This window comes from Lepus europaeus, chromosome 5, assembly GCF_033115175.1.
Source record: "Lepus europaeus isolate LE1 chromosome 5, mLepTim1.pri, whole genome shotgun sequence".
NCBI classification, from domain to species: Eukaryota; Metazoa; Chordata; class Mammalia; order Lagomorpha; family Leporidae; genus Lepus; species Lepus europaeus.
This window is the reverse complement of record NC_084831.1, coordinates 91,768,190-91,790,637: the sequence shown is the minus strand read 5'-3', so window position 1 is coordinate 91,790,637 and position 22,448 is coordinate 91,768,190. Positions and strand designations below refer to the sequence as shown.

The window sequence follows — 22,448 nt, the reverse complement described above, 5'->3', positions numbered from 1 at the left end:
GACCAGAATGCCTTAAGGACTGATTCTGAGGTCAGAGTGCTACTTAAAAACGATTGTCATTCTGTGAGTCTTCTCTATGGACTGCTTCCCATTTTGGAGCATTCACTCCTTTTGAATTCTATCTATTATTACCACCAAACACTTATTCCTATGTATATGATCACTTTAACAGTTAATCCAATCCATATGATCACTTTAACTCTTTTTTTTTTTTTTTTTTGACAGGCAGAGTGGACAGTGAGAGAGAGACAGGGAGAAAGGTCTTCCTTTTGCCATTGGTTCACCCTCCAATGGCCGCCGCGGTAGCGCGCTGCGGCCGGCGCACCGCGCTGTTCCGATGGCAGGAGCCAGGTGCTTCTCCTGGTCTCCCATGGGGTGCAGGGCCCAAGCACTTGGGCCATCCTCCACTGCACTCCCTGGCCACAGCAGAGAGCTGGCCTGGAAGAGGGGCAACCGGGACAGGATCGGTGCCCCGACCGGGACTAGAACCCGGTGTGTCGGCGCCGCAAGGCGGAGGATTAGCCTGTTGAGCCACGGCACTTTAACTCTTAAAATGCTGTTTTAGGCCCGGTGCCATGGCTCACTTGGTTAATCCTCCTCCTGCGGCACCAGCATCCCATATGGGCACCAGGTTCTAGTCCTGGTTGCTCCTCTTCCAGTCCAGCTCTCTGCTGTGGCCTGGGAGGGCAGTGGAGGATGGCCCAAGTGCTTGGGCCCCTTCATCCTCATGGGAGAACAGGAGGAAGCACCTGGCTCCTGGCTTTGAATTGGCATAGCGCCAGCCGTAGTGGCCATTTGGGGGGTGAACCAAGGGAAGGAAGACCTCTTTCTCTCTCTCTCTCTCTCTCTCACTCACACTCTCACTGTCACTCTCACTCTCACTCTCACTTTATGTGTAAAAAAAAAAATGCTGTTTTAACTACCCAGCTTAAGGGGATTTGGGTTCCCATGGCAAGTTTTTAAACTTACCCCTAGAAGTAAGTCCATAGGAATGTAAGCAGAACTATACAGCTTTACAGTTATAAAATTCATACACTTCATAATTACAATATAGTGATTCTTTCTACTCTGCCCTTCCTTCCACCCACACTCCCACCCCTCTTCCTCTTCCCCCTCCTATTCCCGCTCATAATTTTACTTAGATCTATTTTCAGTTAACTTTATACACATATGATTAACTATGTTAAGTAAAGAGTTCAACAAATAGTATAAAAAAAGAACTGTTCCTCAACACTCAGACAAGGGCTTTTCAAGTCATTGCTTCTCCAAGTGTCAATTTCAGTTCTACAGATTGCCTTTTAGATGCTCTATTAATTATCACAGGTCAGGGAGAACATATGGTATTTGTCCCTTTGGGATTGGCTTATTTCACTAAGTATGATGTTTTCCAGATTCATGCATTTTGTTGTAAATAACCAGATTTTGGTGTTTTTTTTTTTTTTTTTTTTTTTTTTTTTTTTTTTTTACTGCTGTGTAGTGTTCCATGGTGTGCATATCCCATAATTTCATTATCCAGTTTTTAGTTGACGGGTGTTTGGGTTGATTCCATGCCTTAGCTATTGTAAATTGAGCTGCAATAAACATGAGGGGTACGGATAACTCTTTCATATACTGATTTCATTTCACTTGGGTAAATTCCAAACATAAAGCTATATTTGGAAGATGATCTTGGAGTTGGTCCTATCTACTAGGAATCTCATTTTCATGATCCCTGTTACTAATCACTTTATTAAAAAATGGAAAATTACTGTTATACATAACCTCTCAATTCTGTTTTCATTCTAGTTTTTCAAGTGTCAGTAGTTTAGACAACATTGTATTATATACTTTTATTTTTTTACTACAGTCTTCTGATCCAGGTATTTTGCCATTTTGTATAAGAGGAAGCCAAAATTAAAAAGGAGCAGTGATTTATTAAGGTTTTTATGACCTGTAGTAATTAAAAACCAAACTCACAGTTTGGAACCACTTATTTACAGGCAGAAGCATATGCTGTCTACTTGGTTCTGTATATCAGATACCCAAAGATGAAAAGGAATTAGATAATTGCTCAACTCCAACCATCATGATTTAGGATGGAAGAAACATTTATAGGGTAGCAGTTTGGATTGGTATGTCCTGGCAGAGATGTTTAAGGGACCTAGAACAAAAGGCAGGTATCCATTAGGGAACACTGACTGGAAGAGAGAGACTTTGAAGAGAAGCATCGTTTTCATTTGGCTGGTATGATTTGTAATGCAGTGTGAGCTGCCCCTTTCTTAGCTGAACCTAAATCTTTCTCCTTTAAGTTCTACAATTTTGGTTCTGCATTCTCTTCTAATATAAAACAAATCTGTCTTCATGTGAAAGCTCTTCAACTGCTGAGAAATCTCAGATCTCTTCTAAATCTTTTCTCTAGATTTTTCTTCAGTTTTCATGTGCTGTTTTCCTATGTGTAACCATTATGGAAGGATGTTGGAAAAAAGCTATTAGTTGTGTAAAACTGAAGAATTTGCCATCGTGTTCCTCTCAGCTGGTGAAAGTATAGTTTTTGTTTTTCTTGAAATTTTTTTGTCAAAATTCTTTTCTGACAAATTAGAAAATATAATAGAAATTACTCTATTCATATTTTGTCTAACATAAGTCTATTGCTATAAGCCAGGGCGACTATTTGAGAAGCCATATTACCTTTTGGATATACTCTAAGTATTTTGTCATTTCATACCATCAAGGTTTCTTATTTGTTTTGTTTTTCCTTAAAATTTTTTCCGTAATAATTTTTCCATACTAAACTGTATGTTTTTCCCTTTTTAATTAAAACCAATACAGGATTTCTCACTATTTCTCACTTAGTTTCCATCCCTCCCTCTCTTCCTTCCTCTTTTTATTTCAAAGGCAGAGAGAGACAGAGACAGAGACAAAGAGATACCAATCTTACATTTACTGGTTCACTCCCAGATGCATCAACAGAAAGGGCTGTGTCAGGCCAAAACAAGCAATCAGGGATTTAATCAGCATCTCACACAACAGGGGCAAGGACTCAACTGCTTTCACCGGCAATTGTTGCTTCCCAAGGTGCATATTAGTAGGAAGCCAGATCAGAAGTGGAGCCTGCACTTGAGCCCAGGAACTCATGTAGGATGTGCGCATCCTAAGTAGCATTTTAAGGGCTGTACCAAATGCTCATTCCATTAGTTTTCTCAAATGTCATCTTAGTAACTTTTCTAATTTTTTTAAAAGATTTAATTTATTTATTTGAGTGTTAGAGTTACAGAGAAAGGGAGAGACAGAGAGAAAGGTCTTCCATTTGCTGGTGCACTCCCCAAATGGCCAAAGCCAGGAGCTAGGAGTTTCCTCCGATTACCCTACATGGGTGCAGGGGCTCAAGCACTTGGAAGATCTTCCATTGCTTTCCCAGGCCACAACAGAGAGTTGTATCAGAAGAGGAACAGCCAGGACATGAACCAGCGCTCATATGGGATATCCTCACCAAGGCGGAAGCTTAGCCTACAACTCCACAGCGCCGGCCTCTCTAATTATTTTAAATAATATATAGTCCTCTCTTACATAGAGTAAGACTTTAAGTGTTTCTTTAGGATATTATGTGTGTGTTTGGGGAGGGGGCTCCTCCTTAAAATTTTTAATTTTTCATAATGCCAGCATACATATGTTTATTCATTGTTTATCCTGTTTTCAGAGCATTCTGGCCTTAAATCCTCGAATCCAAACTCATGCTACCCTGCATTCGACTTCAGCCAAGAAGTTAGACAAGAAACATTGGAAGAGAAACCCTGATAAGAACTGCTTTGTAAGTACCACAGACACGTGGCTTCATGGTGAAAATGATCTCATTCCACACATTTAAAGATGAGATTTTATGTATACTTAGAAATACCATTAAATTTGAGTAAAATACAGCTGCTGTTTTTTATCCTTGCTATTTTATACTTGAATCTTAAAATTATGTATTTTTACTATTTTTTTTTAACTTTTATTTAATGAATATAAATTTCCAGTGTACAGCTTATGGATTACAATGGCTTCCCCCTCCCATAACTTCCCTCCCACCCGCAACCCTCCCCTCTCCCGCTCCTTCTCCCTTCCATTCACATCAAGATTCATTTTCAATTCTCTTTATATACAGAAGATCAATTTAGTATAAAGATTTCAACAGTTTGCACCCACATAGAAACACAAAGTGAAACATACTGTTTGAGTACTAGTTATAGCATTGAATCAATGTACAGTACATTAAGGACAGAGATCCCACATGAGGAGCAAGTGCACAGTGGCTCCTGTTGTTGACCCAACAAATTGACACTCTAGTTTATGGCGCCAGTAACCACCCTATGCTGTCATCATGAGTTCCAAGGCTATGGAAGCCTTCCAAGTTTGCCGACTCTGATCATATTTAGACAAGGTCATAAAAGACAGAGTGACCAATGATCCTAAGAGTGGCATTTACCAGGTTTGAACAATTATACAGCATTAAGTGGGGAAGAGGACCATCAGTACACACAGGTTGGGAGTAGAGCCATTGGTGGTAGAGTAGAGGTTATGATTACAAAGGAATGAAGCCCAAGTGCGCTAGACAGGGTCAAAGGACAGAGTCATTATTAGAGGAGCTAAGAAAGGTGCTGTCTAAGCTACAATTAAGTTTTCTGATTGAGAGGCAAATAGAACCTGACAGAAGGGGCTTGATAATAATCTGTTGGGCTTTAGGCCTTGTAAGTTAAGAGGCCCAGACCTATCTATCTCTTCACATGGGTTACATCCTAAGGGAGGTGTGAACCTCCTAGGGGAAGGCACTCTGTTGACTTTCATTACTTGGCTGGCCTGGGAGGAGAGCTGGCCAGGTAAAGGCAGGGGGCATCTCTAACAAGAAATTGACAGTTCTGCCTGCAATGTTGCTGACCCTACTTGGCGTCCCCTCAGCTGCAGTGGTCACTTTGGAAGTTGGGCTGAGTGAAGGGCTTTTCAGCTTAGAGCCAATAAGATCTGTGGCTCTGACCTGGGCGTCCTTCGACTCCAGGGCAGGTCCATTTCCAGTGATCCAACTCTTGGCAGAGCTGCCAGGGCTCTTCACAAGCTGAAGTCAGCTTGTGAAGTATTTTTACTATTTCTAAAACATCTTCTAAAGCACTTAAAATCACAAATTACTTTGGTGTCAAGGTTTTATTTTTCTTAACCTCTTTACCATTCTTAAAATTGTTTTGTACAATAGCACAGTTATGTGGAAGAGTTTCCACATTACCAGTATAGGGTATATGAAGAAGGTTGTACATACACATGTGTGTGCAAACTGTTTGAAAATACTTTTTTGTTGAGCATATGAGTATTAGATGTTCAGTCTGAATAGCTTAACTTTCTTTTTTTTTTTATTAAACTTTTATTTAATGAATATAAATTTCCAAAGTATAGCTTATGGGTTACAATGGCTTCCCCCCTCGCACAACTTCCCTCCCGCCCGCAACCCTCCCCCCTCCCGCTCCCTCTCCCCCTCCATTCGTGTAAAGATTCATTTTCAATTCTCCCTACATACAGAAGATCAGTTTAGTATACATTAGGTAAAGACTTCAACATTTTGCCCACATAGCAACACCAAGTGAAAAAACTACCATTGGATTACTAATTATAGCATTAAATAGCAATGTACAGCACATTAAAGACAGAGATCCTACATAATTTTTTTCAAATTAATTAATTTTCTATGCCATTTCCATTTTAACACCAGGTTGTTTTTTTTTTTTTCTTTTTTTTTTTTTTTTCGTTTCCAATTCTCTTTATATACAGAAGATCACTTCAGTCTATAATTAGCAAAGACCTCATCAGTCTGCGCCCACACAGAAACGCAAAGTATAAAAATATTGTTTCAGTACCAGTCATAGCATCCCTTGGCTTTAGACGACACATTAGGGACAGATCCCACATGGGGTGTAAGTACACAGTGACTCCTGTTGCTGACTTAACAATTTGACACTCCTGTTCATGGCGTCAGTAATCTCCCTAGGCTCTAGTCATGAGTTGCCAGGGCTATGGAAGCCTTTAGAGTTCGCTGACTTTGATCTTATTCCGATAGGGTCATAGTCAAAGTGGAGGCTCTCTCCTCCCTTCGGAGAAGGGCACCTCCTTCTTTGATGGCCCCGTTCTTTCCACTGGGATCTCACTCACAGAGATCATTCATTTAGGTCTTTTTTTTTTTCCCATGATATCTTGGCTTTCCATGCCTGCTATACTCTCATGGGCTCTTCCGCCAGATCCGAATGCCTTGAGGGCTGATTCTGAGGCCAGAGTGTTGTTTAGGACATTTGCCATTCTATGAGTCTGCTGTGTATCCCACTTCCCATGTTGGATCTTTCTCTCCCTTTTTGATTCTATCAGTTAGTATTAGCAGATACTTGTCTTGTTTGTGTGATCTCCTTGACTCTTAGAGCTATCAATTGTGAGCTGAAATTGATCACTTGGACCAGTGCGATGGCATTGGTACATGCCATCTTGATGGGATTGTGCTGGAATCCCCTGGCACTTTTCTAACTCCACCATTTGCGGCCAGTCCGATTGAGCATGTTCCAAATTGTTCATCTCCTCCCTCTCTTTTTCCACTCTTAGATTTAACAGGGATCTCTTTTCAGTTAAATTTAAACACCTAAGAATAATTGTGTGCCAATTACTGAGTTCAACCAATAGTACTAGAACAACAACAATAACAACAAATACTAAAAAGGATAATATACTGCACTGTACATCTAAAGTCAGGACAGGAGCTGATCAGTTCATTGTTGCTTATTGTGTCCATTTCATTTAACAGGTTTCCCCTTTGGCGCTCAGTTGTCACCGATCAGGGAAAACAAATGATATTTTTCTCTTTGGGACTGGCTTAATTCACTCAGCATGATGTTTTCCAGATTGCTCCATCTTGTTGCAAATGACTGGGTTTCGTTGTTTCTTACTGCTGCATAGTATTCTATGGAGTACATGTCCCATAATTTCTTTATCCAATCTACTGTTGATGGGCATTTGGGTTGGTTCCAGGTCTTAGCTATTGTGAATTGAGCTGCAATAAACATTAATGTGCAGATGGCTTTTTTATTAGCCAAATTAATTTCCTTTGGGTATATTCCAAGGAGTGGGATGGCTGGGTTGTATGGTAGGGTTATGTTCAGGTTTCTGAGGAATCTCCAGACAGACTTCCATAGTGGCTTAACCAGTTTGCATTCCCACCAACAGTGGGTTAGTGTCCCTTTTTCCCCACATCCTCTCCAGCAGCTGTTGTTGGTAGATTTCTGAATGTGAGCCATTCTCACTGGGGTGAGATGGAACCTCATTGTGGTTTTGATTTGCATTTCTCTGATTGCTAGTGATCTTGAACATTTTTTCATGTGTCTGTTGGCCATTTGGATTTCCTCTTTCGAAAAATGTCTATTGAGGTCCTTGGCCCATCTCTTAAGAGGGTTGTTTCTTTTGTTTTTGTGGATTTTCTTGATTTCTTTGTAGATTCTGGTTATCAATCCTTTATCTGTAGTATAGTTTGCGAATATTTTTTCCCATTCTGTTGGTTGCCTCTTCACTTTCCTGACTGTTTCTTTTGTGGTACAGAAACTTCTCAATTTGATGCAATCCCAAAAGTTAATTTTGGTTTTCACTGCCTGTGCTGTTGGAGTATTTTCCAGGAAGTCTTTGCCTGTGCCTATATCTTGCAGGGTTTCTCCAATGCTCTCTAATAATTTGATGGTTTCGGGTCGTAGATTTAAGTCTTTAATCCATGTTGAGTGAATTTTTGTGTAAGGTGATAGGTATGGGTCTTGCTTCAAGCTTCTGCATGTGGAAATCCAATTTTCCCAGCACCATTTATTGAATAGGCTGTCCTTATTCCAGGGATTAGATTTGGATCTTTGGTCAAATATAAGTTGGCTGTAGATGTTTGGATTGATTTCTGGTGTTTCTATTCTGTTCCATTGGTCTATCCATCTGTTTCTGTACCAGTACCATGTGAATAGCTTAACTTTCTTAACTGCAGTGCAGGAGCAAGAGTGCTTCTCTGAGATTACAGATTGCTGGAATCTTCTTTGGCTCTCTGAGGTGATTTGAACTGGGACTGTGATACCATAAATGAGATACAAGTATAACTTCAAAGGTAGTATTTGGATACAGTCTTAGGGGTATCTAAATTTTGGAAGGAAAACCCTTTTTACTGAATTTCCCAAAAATAATGAGACAGCTACTAATGTTTCCTGAGTTGAGCTTAGCTGTGTTGGTGCTTTGCATGTACTGTTTTATAATACTATGTATGATTTTAGTTTACTTTTTATAATTCTTTATTCCTTTCTACGTTATGAGCTTGGCAGTTGATATGTGTTCATGTTTATGTAATTTTTAATTTCCTGAAATCACTGACTACCTACGAGTTTTTTTTTTTTTTTTTGAGTGAAAAAAGAAACAGAAATAGAAACAATGTGACTTGAAAAGTTCACAGTCACTTAGCAGCAGGCGTGGAACTGGAGTTCAGTTTTGCTGGCTCTATTTCTGTGAGCATTGCTTTCCACCAGGACACTCCTATTAGAAATCTTTGCAAGGACACTAGTGAGGTCTGAATTCCATCAGGGGAACAGCTGACAATAAGTCATGAGCCTGTGTATATGAACGACTGAAGGACCTTGTGAAAAGTACTGTGTGGTTTTCAGACTTAGCCTTTAAAGACTGTCAAGTCTAGATCTCTCATTTAAATATGCGAGAACTGTAATTCAGAGAAGTTAGATGATTTCTTGCACTTAAAGGTGGTAAATTATTGTTAAGGTCAGGGTTTTATTAGAAATTGAGTCTTTCTCTATTATGCTTATTATTATATTATAGAAATTAGCATTTTTATCCCATAATATGATCCTATAAGTTGAGTTTCTTATTTTATCATCTTTTGTAATTGGAAAAGGTGCTGTGATATTGCTTTTCTCCATCAAATATGTATTAGCATGAAGTTTTAGAAAAGCAGTCTGACAGTATCTATGGCATTTTTCATTAATACTTGTTTTAATACAGTCAGAGTGGCTTAAGCAACAGAAATTTATTTTTTCATAGTTATGGGTAGTAGGATTGTGAGATCAATATGTGAGCAAGGTTGATTTCTTTGTTGTTGTTTTTTAAAGATTTGTTTTATTTGAAAGACAGTTACAAGGAGGGAAAGATAGATTTTCCATCCACTGGTTCACTCCACAAATAGATGTGATGACTAGGGCTGGACTGATCTGAAGTCAGGAGCTTCATCCATGTCTCCCATAAGGGTGCAGGGGGCCAAGTACTTGGGCCATCTTCCACTGCACTCCCAAGTGCATTAGCAGGGAGCTAGATTGGAAGTGGAGCATCTGGGACATGAACTGGTGCCCATATGATATTCTGGCCTAGCACGTGGCAGCTTAACCTGTCATACCACAACACCATTTCTTTTGAGACCTCTCTCCTTAGTGTATAGGTGGCACATTCTCCTGTGACATCCCATGGTATGTGTTGTGTATGTATGTGTGTCTCAATTTACTCTTTTATAATTGTTCTCATAGTTGGTTGTTTTGTTACTTTTTTTTAAAAAAAAATTCACTGTGAGACAGTAGTTATCTATTTAACTGAAATGCCAAAAACCTTTAAAGACAATACAGAAAATTACATGGTTGAAGGAAAAAACCCTTAGATCTTATAAACAGATGACTCAGTGTTTTCTAAACAATCAAAGCTTCCAAAGACAACAGAAAGTACTTGAAATTATTTTGATACAACATAACCCAAACCTAAACTAAATAAAGGCCTTTCATTATTTGTTATTAAGGGAAGTAGCCAATATTAAAAAAAAAAAAACTTTATTGTTACAATACAAGGACCAAAGTCTAATTTGTATCCATGTACTTTTTTATCTTCTTGTTTTACATTTTTTAAAAAATTATGATTTTACACTTTTTTTAACTGTCACATTTACTTCAAATGTATATATCATATACATATATGCTATTTTTTCTTGAAAACAAAGATTAATGTCATTGAGTGAGGGACTCGTGACAATGATCATCATGTAGGAAAAGAAGAGTATATTGTCATTTACATGGTATGATTCTCTGAAGCAGTATTTATCACCAAATACAAAATGATGTGAATTCCACCCAATTTTTATACTCTGCCTATATATTAACTTCTGCAAATAAGAGAAACTGTGATGTTTGTCTTTCTGTGTCTGACTTAATTCACATAGTATAATGACCTATAGTTACATCCACTTTTTTCAACTTTCAAGATTTCATTCCTTTTTAATGTCTGAGTAATATTCCATCATGTAGGTGTGCCACATTTTCTTCATCCAGTCATCAGTTGATGGACATCTGGGTTGGTTCATATCTTTACTATTGTGGAGTGAGCTGCTACAAACATGGGAGTACGGGTAGCCCTTTCATTTGCTTTATTTATTTCCTTTGGATATATTCCCAGGAGTAGCTTAGCTGGGTACTATGGTAAATCTACTTTTAGTTTTTTGAAGAATCTCCATACTGTTTTGCATAATGGTTGTACCAGTTTGCATTCTACCAACAGTATATTAGGGTACCTTTTCCTCTACAACCTTGACAGCATTTGTTATTTTTTAATTTGGATAATAGCCATTCTCACTAGAGTGAGGTGATACATCACTATGGTTTTTATTTGCATTTCCTTCATCCTGGGCATTTTTTCATGTGTCTGTTGGTTGTTTGTATTTCATCCTTTGAAAATCATCTCTTTGTATCCTTTCCCCATTTCTTAACTAAATTGTTTATTTTGCTCAGTTTCTTGTGCTCATTATATATTCTGAATATCATTTATTGGGTGCATGGTTTACAAATTTAAATTTTATATGATTTATTTATGTATTTGAAATAGTTACAGTGGGAGAGGCAGAGACAGAGGAGGGAGAGCTTCCATCCACTGATTCACTCACCAAATGGCCACAGTGGCCAGGGCTGGGCCAGGCTGAAACTAGGAGCCAGGAGCTTCATTTGGTTGTCTCACATAGGTACAGGGGCCTAAGCACTTGTGCCATCCTCTGCTGCTTTCCCATGCCATTATCAGGGAGCTGGATTGGAAGTGGAGCAGCTGGGACTTGAACTGGCACCCGTATGGGATACTGGTGCTGCAGGCAGAGGCTTAACCCACTGTGCTATGGCGCTGGCCCTGGTTTACAAATATTTTCTCCTGTTTTGTTGGGTGCCTTTTCATTTCAGTGTTTCCTTTGCGGCTCAGAATCTTCTTAGCTTGATTTGTCTATTTGGGGTTTTATTGTCTGAGCTTCTGGGGCCTTATCACAGAAGTCTTTGCTAGGTCAATGTCTTGCAGTGCTTCCTCTGTGTTTTCCTCTAATAATTTGATGGTTTCAGATCTTAAGTTGAGACCCTTAATCCATTGTAAGTTGATTTTTTTTATAGGATATACTGAGGTGGTGTTGTGTTAAACTTCTGTATATGGAAATCTAACTTTCCCATCACCATTTGTTGAAGAGACTGTCCTTTCTCAAGAGAATTATTTTAACTCATTTGTTCAAAAATTAGTTGGTTGTAGAAGTGTGTGTTAATTTCTATTCTGTTGCTCTGTAAGTCTATTTTTGTGCCAGTACCAAGCTGTTTTGATGATAACAACTTTGTAGTAAGTCTTCAACTCTGGTATTGTGATACCTCTGGTTTTATTTTTGTGGTTTAAGATTGCTTTGGCTTCTCAGGGTCTCTTGTATTTCCATCTGAATTTTAGGACTATTTTTCTCTAGTTCTGTGAAGAATATCCTTGGAAATTTTTTTGAGATTTCTTTGAATTTGTAAAGTGTTTTAGGTAGTATAGACATTTTGATTATATTAATTTCTCCAGTCTGTGAACATGGAAAATTTTTTCCTTTTTTTGTGTCTTCTATTTCTTTCATTAATGCTTTATTGTAGAGACATTTCACAATTTTGGTTAATTTTATCCAAAAGGTATATAGCTATTTAAATGGAACTGATCTTATGAGTTCTTTCACCACCAGAACATTTGTGATGCATAGGAATATTATTAATGTTTGTGTGTTGATTTTATACCCTGCAACTTTATTGAATTTTCTTATAAGTTCTAATAATTTCTTAATTGAGTCCTTTAATTCGCTTATAAAAAAGATTTGCAGAAAGGAATCATTTGACTTCCTCCTTCTAATTTATATCATCTTTTCTTGCCTAATGTTTCTGGCTAAAACTTCCAGAACTATATTGAATGATAGTTTTGAGAGTGTGCATCCATGTCTGGTTCCAGATGTTAGTCGAAATGCTTCCAACTTTTTTCCATTCAATATGATGCTGGCTGAGGGTTTGTCATATATTGTCTTTGTTGCATTGAGGTGTGTTCCTTTTATAAAGTTATTTAATTTTTTATTATGTAAAAGGCAGAGTGATAGGGAGATTGAGAGGAGGAGTGAGACAGACAGACAGACAAACAGAAGTCTTTTATTCGCTCCTCAAATGCCTGCAGTAGCCAGGGTTGTCAGGCTGAAACCAGGAGCCTGGAATACTTTCAGAGTCTCCAGCCTAGATGGTGGAGACTCAAGCGCTTAGCCATCAATACTGCCTCCCAGGGCGCACATTCACAGGAAGCTGGATGGAAAGAGGGAATAGTAGGACCTATGAAACCAGCTCTTCTGGTGCTTGATGTGAGCATCCTGGGCTGCCTCTCAACTGCTGAGTCAAACACTGGCACCTAAATTTACACTTCTTTTAAGAGACCCAGTTACCTGTTTAATGACCATTTATTCAAAGATTGTCAGTTTTTGAGGTTAGGGGTTAGGACATCAACATATGAATTTTGAAGAAATTTAAAATTATTTCAGAAAGTTCCTGGAAAATTGAAATACAGGTATCTGATGGGTTTTCAGAAAGCTCAAAAAATGCATATTATCAAATATGCATGGAGTGTAAAATTTTTTACCAAAATAAACCTTTAATTCAGTTTTCTGTGAATTTTTTGAAGTACCCTCACATAATTCAGCCCATGACAAAACCTTTAAATTATCAAACACTTTTACCTGGTAATTTAGTTTCTAGTAATATGTCCTAAGGAAAGAGTTAGGACTATAGGTAAGGAATTAAGTGGAAAGCAGATTATCCCATGCATTATTTATTTAGTAGAAGAGAACCACTGGTCATAGTTAAATAGAACAAGTCTGTTCAGTGGTAAATTATGTAACCATTAAAATTACTTTTGAAATAATTTTAATCTGGGTAAAAGCTCATGATCTATATGCATGGATAGGCATGAAGCATCACTGTATTTAATAGAGATTGTGTGTGCATGTGCATAGACATACCATTCTTTGTATCCACAAAGAATAGATGGAAGTGAAATGTTAATAGTGCTTATATTTGTTTTCTTGGCATTTTCATATATTTTGGCAAGTACTGACAGAAAAGTGAAATGAAAGCATTAAGTCTCTGTTGAAACAGTAATTTAGAGGTGAGCATTTGACACAACGGTTTAGTCTCCACTTGGGATGCCTCCATACCATAATGGAGTGCTTTGTTCAAGCTTCCAGTCTTTGGTTTCCGATCCAACTTACTGCTATTGTGCATCCTGGGAGGTAGCAGATGATGGCTAAAATACTTAGATCCCTGATTTCCATGTGGGAGATCAGGGAGTTCCACATTGCTAGTCTCCCATGTGGGTAGAAGGGACCCAAGTCTTGGTTGTTGTGGCATTTGGGAAGTGAACAACTAGATAGATAGTCTCTCTCTGTCTCTCTCCATCTGCCTTTTAAATAAAATGAAAACAAAGAAAAGATTGATGTTAAGTTTAAAATAATCTCTATTTATTTATTTTTATTTTTTGATAGGCAGAGTTAGAGAGAGACAGAGAGAGAGTTATAGACAGAGAGAGAGAGAGAGAGAGAGAGAGAAAGGTCTTCCTTCCATTGGTTCACTCCCCTAATGGCCGCCTTGGCCGGCGCTGCGCCGATCCGAAACCAGGAGCTGGGTGCTTCCTCCCGGTCTCCCGTGCGGGTGCAGGGACCCAAGCACTTGGGCCATCCTCTGCTGCCCTCCTGGGCCACAGCAGAGAGCTGGACTGGAAGAGGAACAACCAGGACTAGTACCCGGTGCCCCAACTGGGACTAGAACCCAGGGTGCCAGCGCTGCAGGTGGAGGATTAACCAAGTGAGCCATGGTGCTGGCCAATATAATCTCAATTTATAATATTAAGAAGTATTGCTCTGGATATGTTTCATTTGGAAAACTATATGATACACATGTATTGACCAGAGCAGTGAGGCTCAGTCACAAATGGAAAATATGGAGTTAGAGTTGCAAATATGGTTAAAGAACAGTCTTCTTTTCCTTTTTATTAACTTTTTTGTGCTTTGTGCTTGCATGAAGAATGAATGAATGACAGTATCATCAAAATATGTGAATTTTAACAAAATTATGAATTAGAATATTTTATCATCACTCATGCAAATTAAAAAGTTTCATATGTAAATTAAACATAAGACTGAAATATGGAGATAAGGCAGACTAGCTAGGGATGTAAGGCCTTTAGAATAGTGCAGTTCTGTGGTGATTCTGTTCTTTACGTAACCCAGGGTTAGACCTAAAGTAGCCACAAACATGCAAACACCAACCAGCTCACACACATAGAAACCTCAGCTGAAGCCTGCTGTCTGCAGCCAAAGAGCCAAGGAAGGGAAGCCTTGTTAAGACAAAAAATGTTTAGGGGATGGCGCCATGGCTCAACAGGCTAATCCTCCGTCTTGTGGCGCCAGCACATGGGGTTCTAGTCCCGGTTGGGGCACTGGATTCTGTCCTGGTTGCCCCTCTTCCAGGCCAGCTCTCTGCTATGGCCAGGGAGTGCAGTGGAGGATGGCCCAAGTGCTTGGGCCCTGCACCCCATGGGAGACCAGGAGAAGCACCTGGCTCCTTGCTTCGGATCAGCATGGTGCGCCGGCCGCGGCGGTCATTGGAGGGTTAACCAACAGCAAAAAGGAAGACCTTTCTCTCTGTTTGTCTCTCTCACTGTCCACTCTGCCTGTCAAAAAAAAAAAAAATGTTTAGACAGTAAGTGCCTGCTCCAGTCAAACATTACCATAATGATAGTAATAATGATAAGAATAATGTGACCCCTTTCCCTTGCACTCCAGTTAAGGTGAGGGGGTGCCTGTATTTCCAGGCTGAAATAAGATAATGAGATATCCCAATGTGCCAATTAGGGTGATGTCAGAAATCTAAGTAGGGGGCCTGGACTTTCATTTCTACTAGGTAGCTGCTTGCCAGTAACCAAACTGGCCCAACTCATCTACCCACTCTCTATGACATCTGCTCACTCACTGGACATCTCCTGCCACCCAGAAAAGGAGAGGAGGGCAAAGATGAAAAACAAATACTCAGAAGGAAATAATGGCTGAAAACCTCCCAGCCTTGACAAGATACATAAATCTACAGATTCTCAAACTCGAGTGAAATTTGAAGATACTCATAGCAAGGTCCGTCATGACTAAACTTCTGAGAACTAAAGACAGGAAAATATGTCAAAAGCAGCCCCTCGGATTGCCTCAGTCTGGGACCACCTCCCTGTGCTGTTGTGTTCCAGGACATAAGGTGACTGCATTGTCGCCCAGTCTTCCCCTCCTCTCTTCCCACTTCGCTCATCACAGACTGGTTCTGCCTGAAGAGTACTCATTCAAGGAGTCACAAACACCCAGCTCTCTGCCTGAATGCAGATACTAGTAGTTGTCACATTTGTGACCCATAGTCTTATATCATTTCTGAAGATAGCCCAAGAATTGCATTGTCTGCCACTGCCCTGACCACCAAATGTCAAGTTTTCATTGTGCTTTGGCTTTACATTGCCCTGTTGTCATTAGATTGAGATAATCCCTGACTTTTCACAGTTTCCTTTGGTTCAAGTGCCAGAGAAGATGTTTTTCTTGAGGTATTATTTAGTACCCTCTTCCCTGCCTGCCTTCCTTCTTTCCACTTCTTTTCTGCTTGGTTCTTCTTCCTTCTTTCCACTTCTTTTCATGGTTCAGACATTTTATTGAATTGTTCTCAGAAACGAATAAAATCGGAAATAAGTAGTCTAAAATGGTTTATTAAAATAGGTATAAATTGGATTTTAGTAGATAAGTTATAGGTGTGAAAGAAAATAGGCCTCTCATTGACCAGCTAGTACCCTAAGAATGGCAATTCTGAAGTTTTTCCCCAGGAATTCTTTTACTTGGCAATTGAATACTTTTCTAGTACTAATTGGAATTGGATTCAGTAGGGGATTTAAACTGGCAAATGTGTTTATACTGGTTAATGAAGCACGAAGCAGTTATTTCCAGGTTCTTTTAAGCAGGTGTTCCATAACTGCTGTTTATTTTTGCCATTTTTTGAAAATGTTGAACTGTCCTGATTACATAAATATTTTTCATGAACAGTTTCTAAGACCAGAGAATGTTACAAATCAGAAAATTATCCTGGGTGAAAATTAAAAAAGAAAAAAAAAAGCAGTCAGTTAAAAACAGCCAATTATTAGGCATGTTTTAAGAATTTTAGCAATTTTGTTCTTAATACCTGACCACTAATGGGTACTCAAAATGAAAAAGAACAGTATAAACCATAACGTATCTGAGAATTTTGTTATTTATAATCTTATTTCGTTTTTAAGCCCAGAGCTATCCTATGAGGTAAAATGGGAGAAAATATTTACGATCTATTTATCTGACAAATGATTAATATCCAGACTGTATAAATAACTAAAAGAATAAAGACCCCAGCAACAACAACAACAAAATCCAGGTAAGAAATGGGCAAAGGATCTGAATAGACATCTCTCAAAAGAAGAATAGAAACAGCCAACAAATGCATTTTTTTTAAAGATTTATTTGAAAATCAGACTTACACAGAGATAGAAGGAGAGGCAGAAAGAGCGAGAAAGAGGTCTTCCATCTGCTAGTTCACTCCCCAATTGGCTGCAACTGCTAGAGCTGAGCCAGTCTGAAGCCAGGAACCAGGAGCTTCCTCTGGGTGTTCCTACATGGGTACAGGGGCCCAAGGACTTGGGCCATCTTCTACTGCTTTTCCAGGCTATAGCGGAGAGCTGGATTGGAAATGGAGCAGCCAGGACTTGAACCAGTGCCCATATGGGATGCCGGCACTGCAGGCGGCGGCTTTACCCACTGCGCTGGCCCCAACAAATGCATTTAAAAATGCTCAATATCACTAGCCATCAAGGAAATGCAAACAAAACCGCTCTGAGGAATTATGTCATCCCACTTAGAGTAGATGTTATTAAAAAGACAATAATAACAAATGCTGATGAGGATGTGGAGAAAAAGGAACGCTTATGTCCTGCTGGTGGGAATGCAGACTGGTATAGCCACTCCACAGTATGGCGGTTTCTCAAAGTACTGACGTGGGTCTACAGTAAGACCCAGCTCTCCCACTCCACCTGTGGGTATGTATCCACACGAAATTGGCCTTTGAAAAAGATACCTGCACTTCTGTGTTCAAATAGCGCTATTTGCAGTGGTCAACCTACTTAGTTTTCAATGTTGTAGCTCAGTAAAGGATCCAGGATGGAGATGAATAATTTTTAATCAGGATCTGTGTATGTGATAGGGTAGAGTTGCCCTGCAAGAGTGTGTGGAATGGGGAGAGGGTACAGGTTCAACTATTGGGATTAGGGCCGTCATTAGGGTCTCCCCAGGAATAAAATGTAACGTGTTACTGAAAGACTCAGAAATCAAGATAAATAATAATAAAAATTTGGATGTAAGGGTATACTTTTTTTTCCTCCTTGGGCTGTAATACAGCTCAGCACGACATTGAACCTAGGGTGGGAAGGGCAGGTGGAGATAAGAATTTAACTAAGGAACCTGATGAGAGACACTAGGGCACAGTGGCAGAGTTTCTACAGGGGAGGAAAGGTCAGTTTGTTTTCTTGCTAACGTGTGATTTGTTTGTATTCCCAGTGTGCTTACTTGGTTACTTTTTATGCTTTTGGAAATGATTCTTGAGATTTGCTTTGTGTTTGTTATCTGTCCTTCTCAAGTTTGCATAACTCTTAAGGCATGAAATCCAGCTAGTTAATGAACTTACCACTCAGACTTGTCCATTTTTGTGTGGATGGCCAACTACTTGACTTTGTTAACTTTGTTACAGGGTGCAAATCCCACTGTTGGTGTCTCCAGTTCACAGTATGGATTTCTAGATTTAAGTTCCAAAATTGCATGAACTTTTGACCAGATTCACAGTATGAAAACAATGCCTGTTTTACCCTTGCCTCTCCCTAAACTATATTTTAAAGCAATTTCTCAAGTTTGAGCTTGCTTTCTTGATTGCTGACAATAACTTACTTCCAAAAATAGACAAAATGCTAGAGTTTGTGAAATAAAAACAAAACTGAAACAAAATTCTTTTAAACTTAATACCTTCTTCAGTAGGTGAGAAATGCAATGTTGTTATACAACTGGAGGCTCAGGTGGGCATGTAATTTAAAATCTTTTGTTTTCCACTAATTGAACTTCATTTTTGTTTTGTGTAATCTCTGAGTGTGGAAACTTTAATTTCTTTCCCTTCTATGATTCTTTTTTCCCCCCGTTTGTCCTCCCTGTTCTTAATTCTCTGGGCTGATACTCCGCAGAGGGGCTGTTGCCAAGTGTGGTAGGAGAGGTGAACCTAGCTGCTGCTTCATGTCGTCTTTGTCCTAAGAACTGTTGTGTGTGTGTTGGATCTTCCTTTATTCCGCTCATGAGACCCTGTTCTATGCCCCAGTTCTCTGCTATGCTGAAGCCACTCTTGTACATGTGATAATCAACAGGATGTTCCACTCACAGTGAAGCTCAAGAAACTTCATCACCCAGCTTGATCTAGTGAGGGAGTCACAGATTCTCCATCCTGTGATTTCCACACACCCGGCTGGTATTTGCTAGCCCCTTGTGCGTATGACAAAAAGGTGGGCACTGGTCCTCTTTCTCCAGAACATACAAGTATCTCTGGGCCCTTTCTTTCCCTTTTAGGCCTCACTTTATCTCTCTACCCTTAAAATATTTATGTAGTCTGTGTGGGAAGGATGGAAGTGGAGGAAAAAATGACTTTTTATTCATTACATATTCTTAGGTCCAGTGTCAATTACCAGGTCATTTTGGTTTCCTGAAAATGGGACTAAAATCTGAAATCCTAAGTCTGGTAGAAACACTCTTTGTTTTTTTGTGATCTGCAGTTAGAGCCTTGCCTTTAAGAAATGAAAATCCAGGGGCTTTGCTGCCTGGGTGTAAATTTCTTTCTTTCTTTTTGTTTTGGAAGATTATTTATTTGAAAGTAAGAGTTACATAGAGAGAGGGATAGACAGAGAGGGAGATCTTCCATCTACTGGTTCTTTCCTCAGATGTCTACAGCAGCCAGTACTGGGCCAGGCCAAAGCCAGGAGCCAGGAACTTCTTCCAGATTTCCCACAGGAATGGCAGGGACTCAGACACTTTTGTCATCTTCTGCTTGTTCCAGGCCATTAGCAGGTAATTGGATTGAAAGTGGAGCAGCCAGGACAGGAACGGGCACCGTATGGGATGCCCATGTCACAGGTGGTACCCTTATCTACCATGCCACAATGCTGGCCCCTGGGTGTAAGTTTCTGGGAAGAATGGGACCACATTATAGCAAAATCTACCATTACCTATCTTAAAGTCTGATTTGGCATTGAATTTAGCAGGATTGATGATTATCTCCTTTTGTTCATCAGCAGATTTTCAGATGAGGGCAGGTGGAACTGGAAGAGACAGCAGGGTGGGTGTCTTTTTGGGTTAAGAGATATTATAGAAAGGAGGTAAGACAAGGCAAGGCCATAGGAACCCCATGTTGGGAAACCTGGATGGTACTTGCACATCTCTGTGAGTACCAGCTTAAATTTTGTGCCATTGACGCCACATCCTATTACCCTGAAAATAGATGCCAACGATAAGGCTTTCACTGTACTGGAGGTGCTAGGCAGCCTCAGGATCTAGGAATGGCCCTCTTGATGTTTACATATGGCTAGCAATGACCAAACTGCAATAGGGGCCCAGGTGAATTTTGATGGCACAGGTGACTGCAGAACTACAGGCTGGCTAACTACATGGACTTCTTGGTCACTGTATTAGCTTCCCAGTAACCCAACCACACGTTCTATGTTAGTGAATGTTTTGTAACCATTGATGTGATATGTTATTACTGAGCTGCGCCAATCTGAAGCCAGGGGCCAGGTGCCTCTTCCTGGTCTCCCATGTGGGTGCAGGGGCCCAAGCACTTGGGCCATCCTCTATTGCCCTCCCGGGCCACAGCAGAAAGCTGGACTGGAAGAGGAGCAACCGGGACTAGAACCTGGGGCCCATATGGGATGCCGGCGCTGCAGGTGGAGGATTAACCAAGTGAGCCATGGCGCCGGCCCCACCACTTATATTTTAAAAATTGTTTTCATATTCTAATGGTTCAGAGAACATCGCAATAAGTTAGGAAAGTGAAAGGTTTCTTTCAAATAAATATATTTGAGATTGTTAATGAATAATATTTTCCTTGTTTCTAATAAATTTTACAAGTTCTCACTGTATAAATTTAGTATTTTTACTAGTTAATTTTGTATATTATGATAGTCATTAATTGGAGAAGCTAACATGTTAAAGAAAATGCCAGGGGCCAGCATTGTGACACAGTGGGTTAAACCGCAGCCTGAGATGCCAGCATCCCATATGGGTGCCAGTTCACATCCTGTGTGCACCACTTCCAATCCAGTTCCCTGCTAATGGCCTGAGAAAGCTGTAGAAGATGACCCAGGTGTTTGAGCCCCTGTCCCTTATGTGAGAGACTGGGATGAAGTTCCTGGTTTCAGTCTTACCCAGTCCTGGCAGTTGCAGCCATCTGGGGAATGAACCAGTGAATTTCTCCCTTGCTGTCTATAACTCTGTCAAAATAAGTTGTTTTTTTTTTTTTTTTGAGTGATTTCTTTCTTTTGTTTTTCCTCTTTAAAAATTATTTATTTATTTGAAAGTCAGAGTTACAGAGAAAGAGGGAAAGACAAATAGATCTTCCATTGGCTGGTTCAGTCCTTAGATGGCTACAATGGCCAGGGCTGGGCTAGGCTGAAGCCAAGAACCAGGAGCTTCATGCGGGTCTCCCAGGTGAGTAGCAGGCCGAAACAATTAGGCCATCTTCTCCTGACTTCCCTGGTATATTAGCAGGTTGCTGGATAGCAAGTAGAGCAACTGGAACTGAAACTGGCACCCTTATGGGATGCCAGCATTGCAGGCAGTGGCTTTTACCTGCCACCATGCCACCCCCCAAAATAAGCAAATCTTTAAAAAAAAGAAAATACAAATTTAAAACTTTTACAAAGGGAAAATGTACTGTGAAGTGTGATTCCTGGAGGTCCTGCCGTCAGAGTGTAAAACTTTAAGTGGAACGTGGATACTGCTCTGAAACCTTGTCTTGCAATTATTTAGACATATGTAGATCTTTAATTTTGAGGCTAGGGTAGATGTTAATTCTGACACATATCTAGTGTTTTTTTACAGTTGTAACAAGTTGCTTATGGGAAGGCATTTTTGGAAAAAGTTTTAAAGTCTAGGTATAGATTTCCAAGCAGGAACTTTGAGCTATCTCAAGTGTGCCTGTCTTAATCATTGCTTCCACTGCTGTAGTTTCAATGATCACCTATGTGCTTACTGACAGCTAAATCAATATTTGCATTGGATATCCCATCTTTATCACATGGCTAGTAAGATAATTCTACCCAGACATACTATTGATATCTCACTATAACTATGTCCAGTACTAAGTTATTCAAACCTACTCTTACCTCACTTGGCTTCTTATGTATTGGTAGCATCAGTGATCTCTTTGTCACTCAGATAAGAAACCTTGGGGCCAATCTCGACTCTGGAAATGCTGTTGTCAACACTATTATAACTAATAGAATAAAGATATTTAAAAGTACAAAATATATTTGTTTATTATTTTTGTTTGATTTATACGGGGAACCATGAATTGGTATTACATTGTGGAATTTTTTTTACTACATTTCATGAAATCTAAGAAGCATATTTTGCCCCAGTTTAAATATCTGTAATGGACAGTGGTCTTGGTAACTGCAAGATTACAACTCAACTTAGTTTAGGATAATTCTATCTTGCTATTTCCAGAATAAAAAGGAATTCAGAGAATCTGAAACACAGCATTTTTAATGGTTCTCAAGTATGTCACTATTTTCCTTTCCAAAATTTATTTTAATTCAAAATAGGTAGACATATGAGTAGGAAATAGATTTTAGAAACGCCTTATATATACACATCCTAAAAGTAAATTATATAGCCATAGGTGACATAGATATTCATATTCTGTAAAATAATTGTATTTCTCCTTTCTTATGAATTTATGATATACTTACTGTAAACAAAGCATTTTTGAGCTTCTGATGAAAAAGCCTTATTTAGATTACATGTCTCCTAATTC

At 39.4% G+C, this 22,448-nt stretch overlaps 1 protein-coding gene across 1 annotated transcript in view; it reads left to right on the top strand.

Annotated features, from left to right (window-relative positions):
- The window catches only part of DPYD (dihydropyrimidine dehydrogenase), a 1,003,571-nt gene that overhangs the window by 40,809 nt on the left and 940,314 nt on the right, over positions 1-22,448 (top strand). Inside the window, exon 2 of the mRNA XM_062191802.1 lies at positions 3,677-3,787. Coding sequence (XP_062047786.1) covers positions 3,677-3,787 — 111 coding nt within the window. The remainder of the gene's footprint in view (positions 1-3,676; positions 3,788-22,448) is intronic.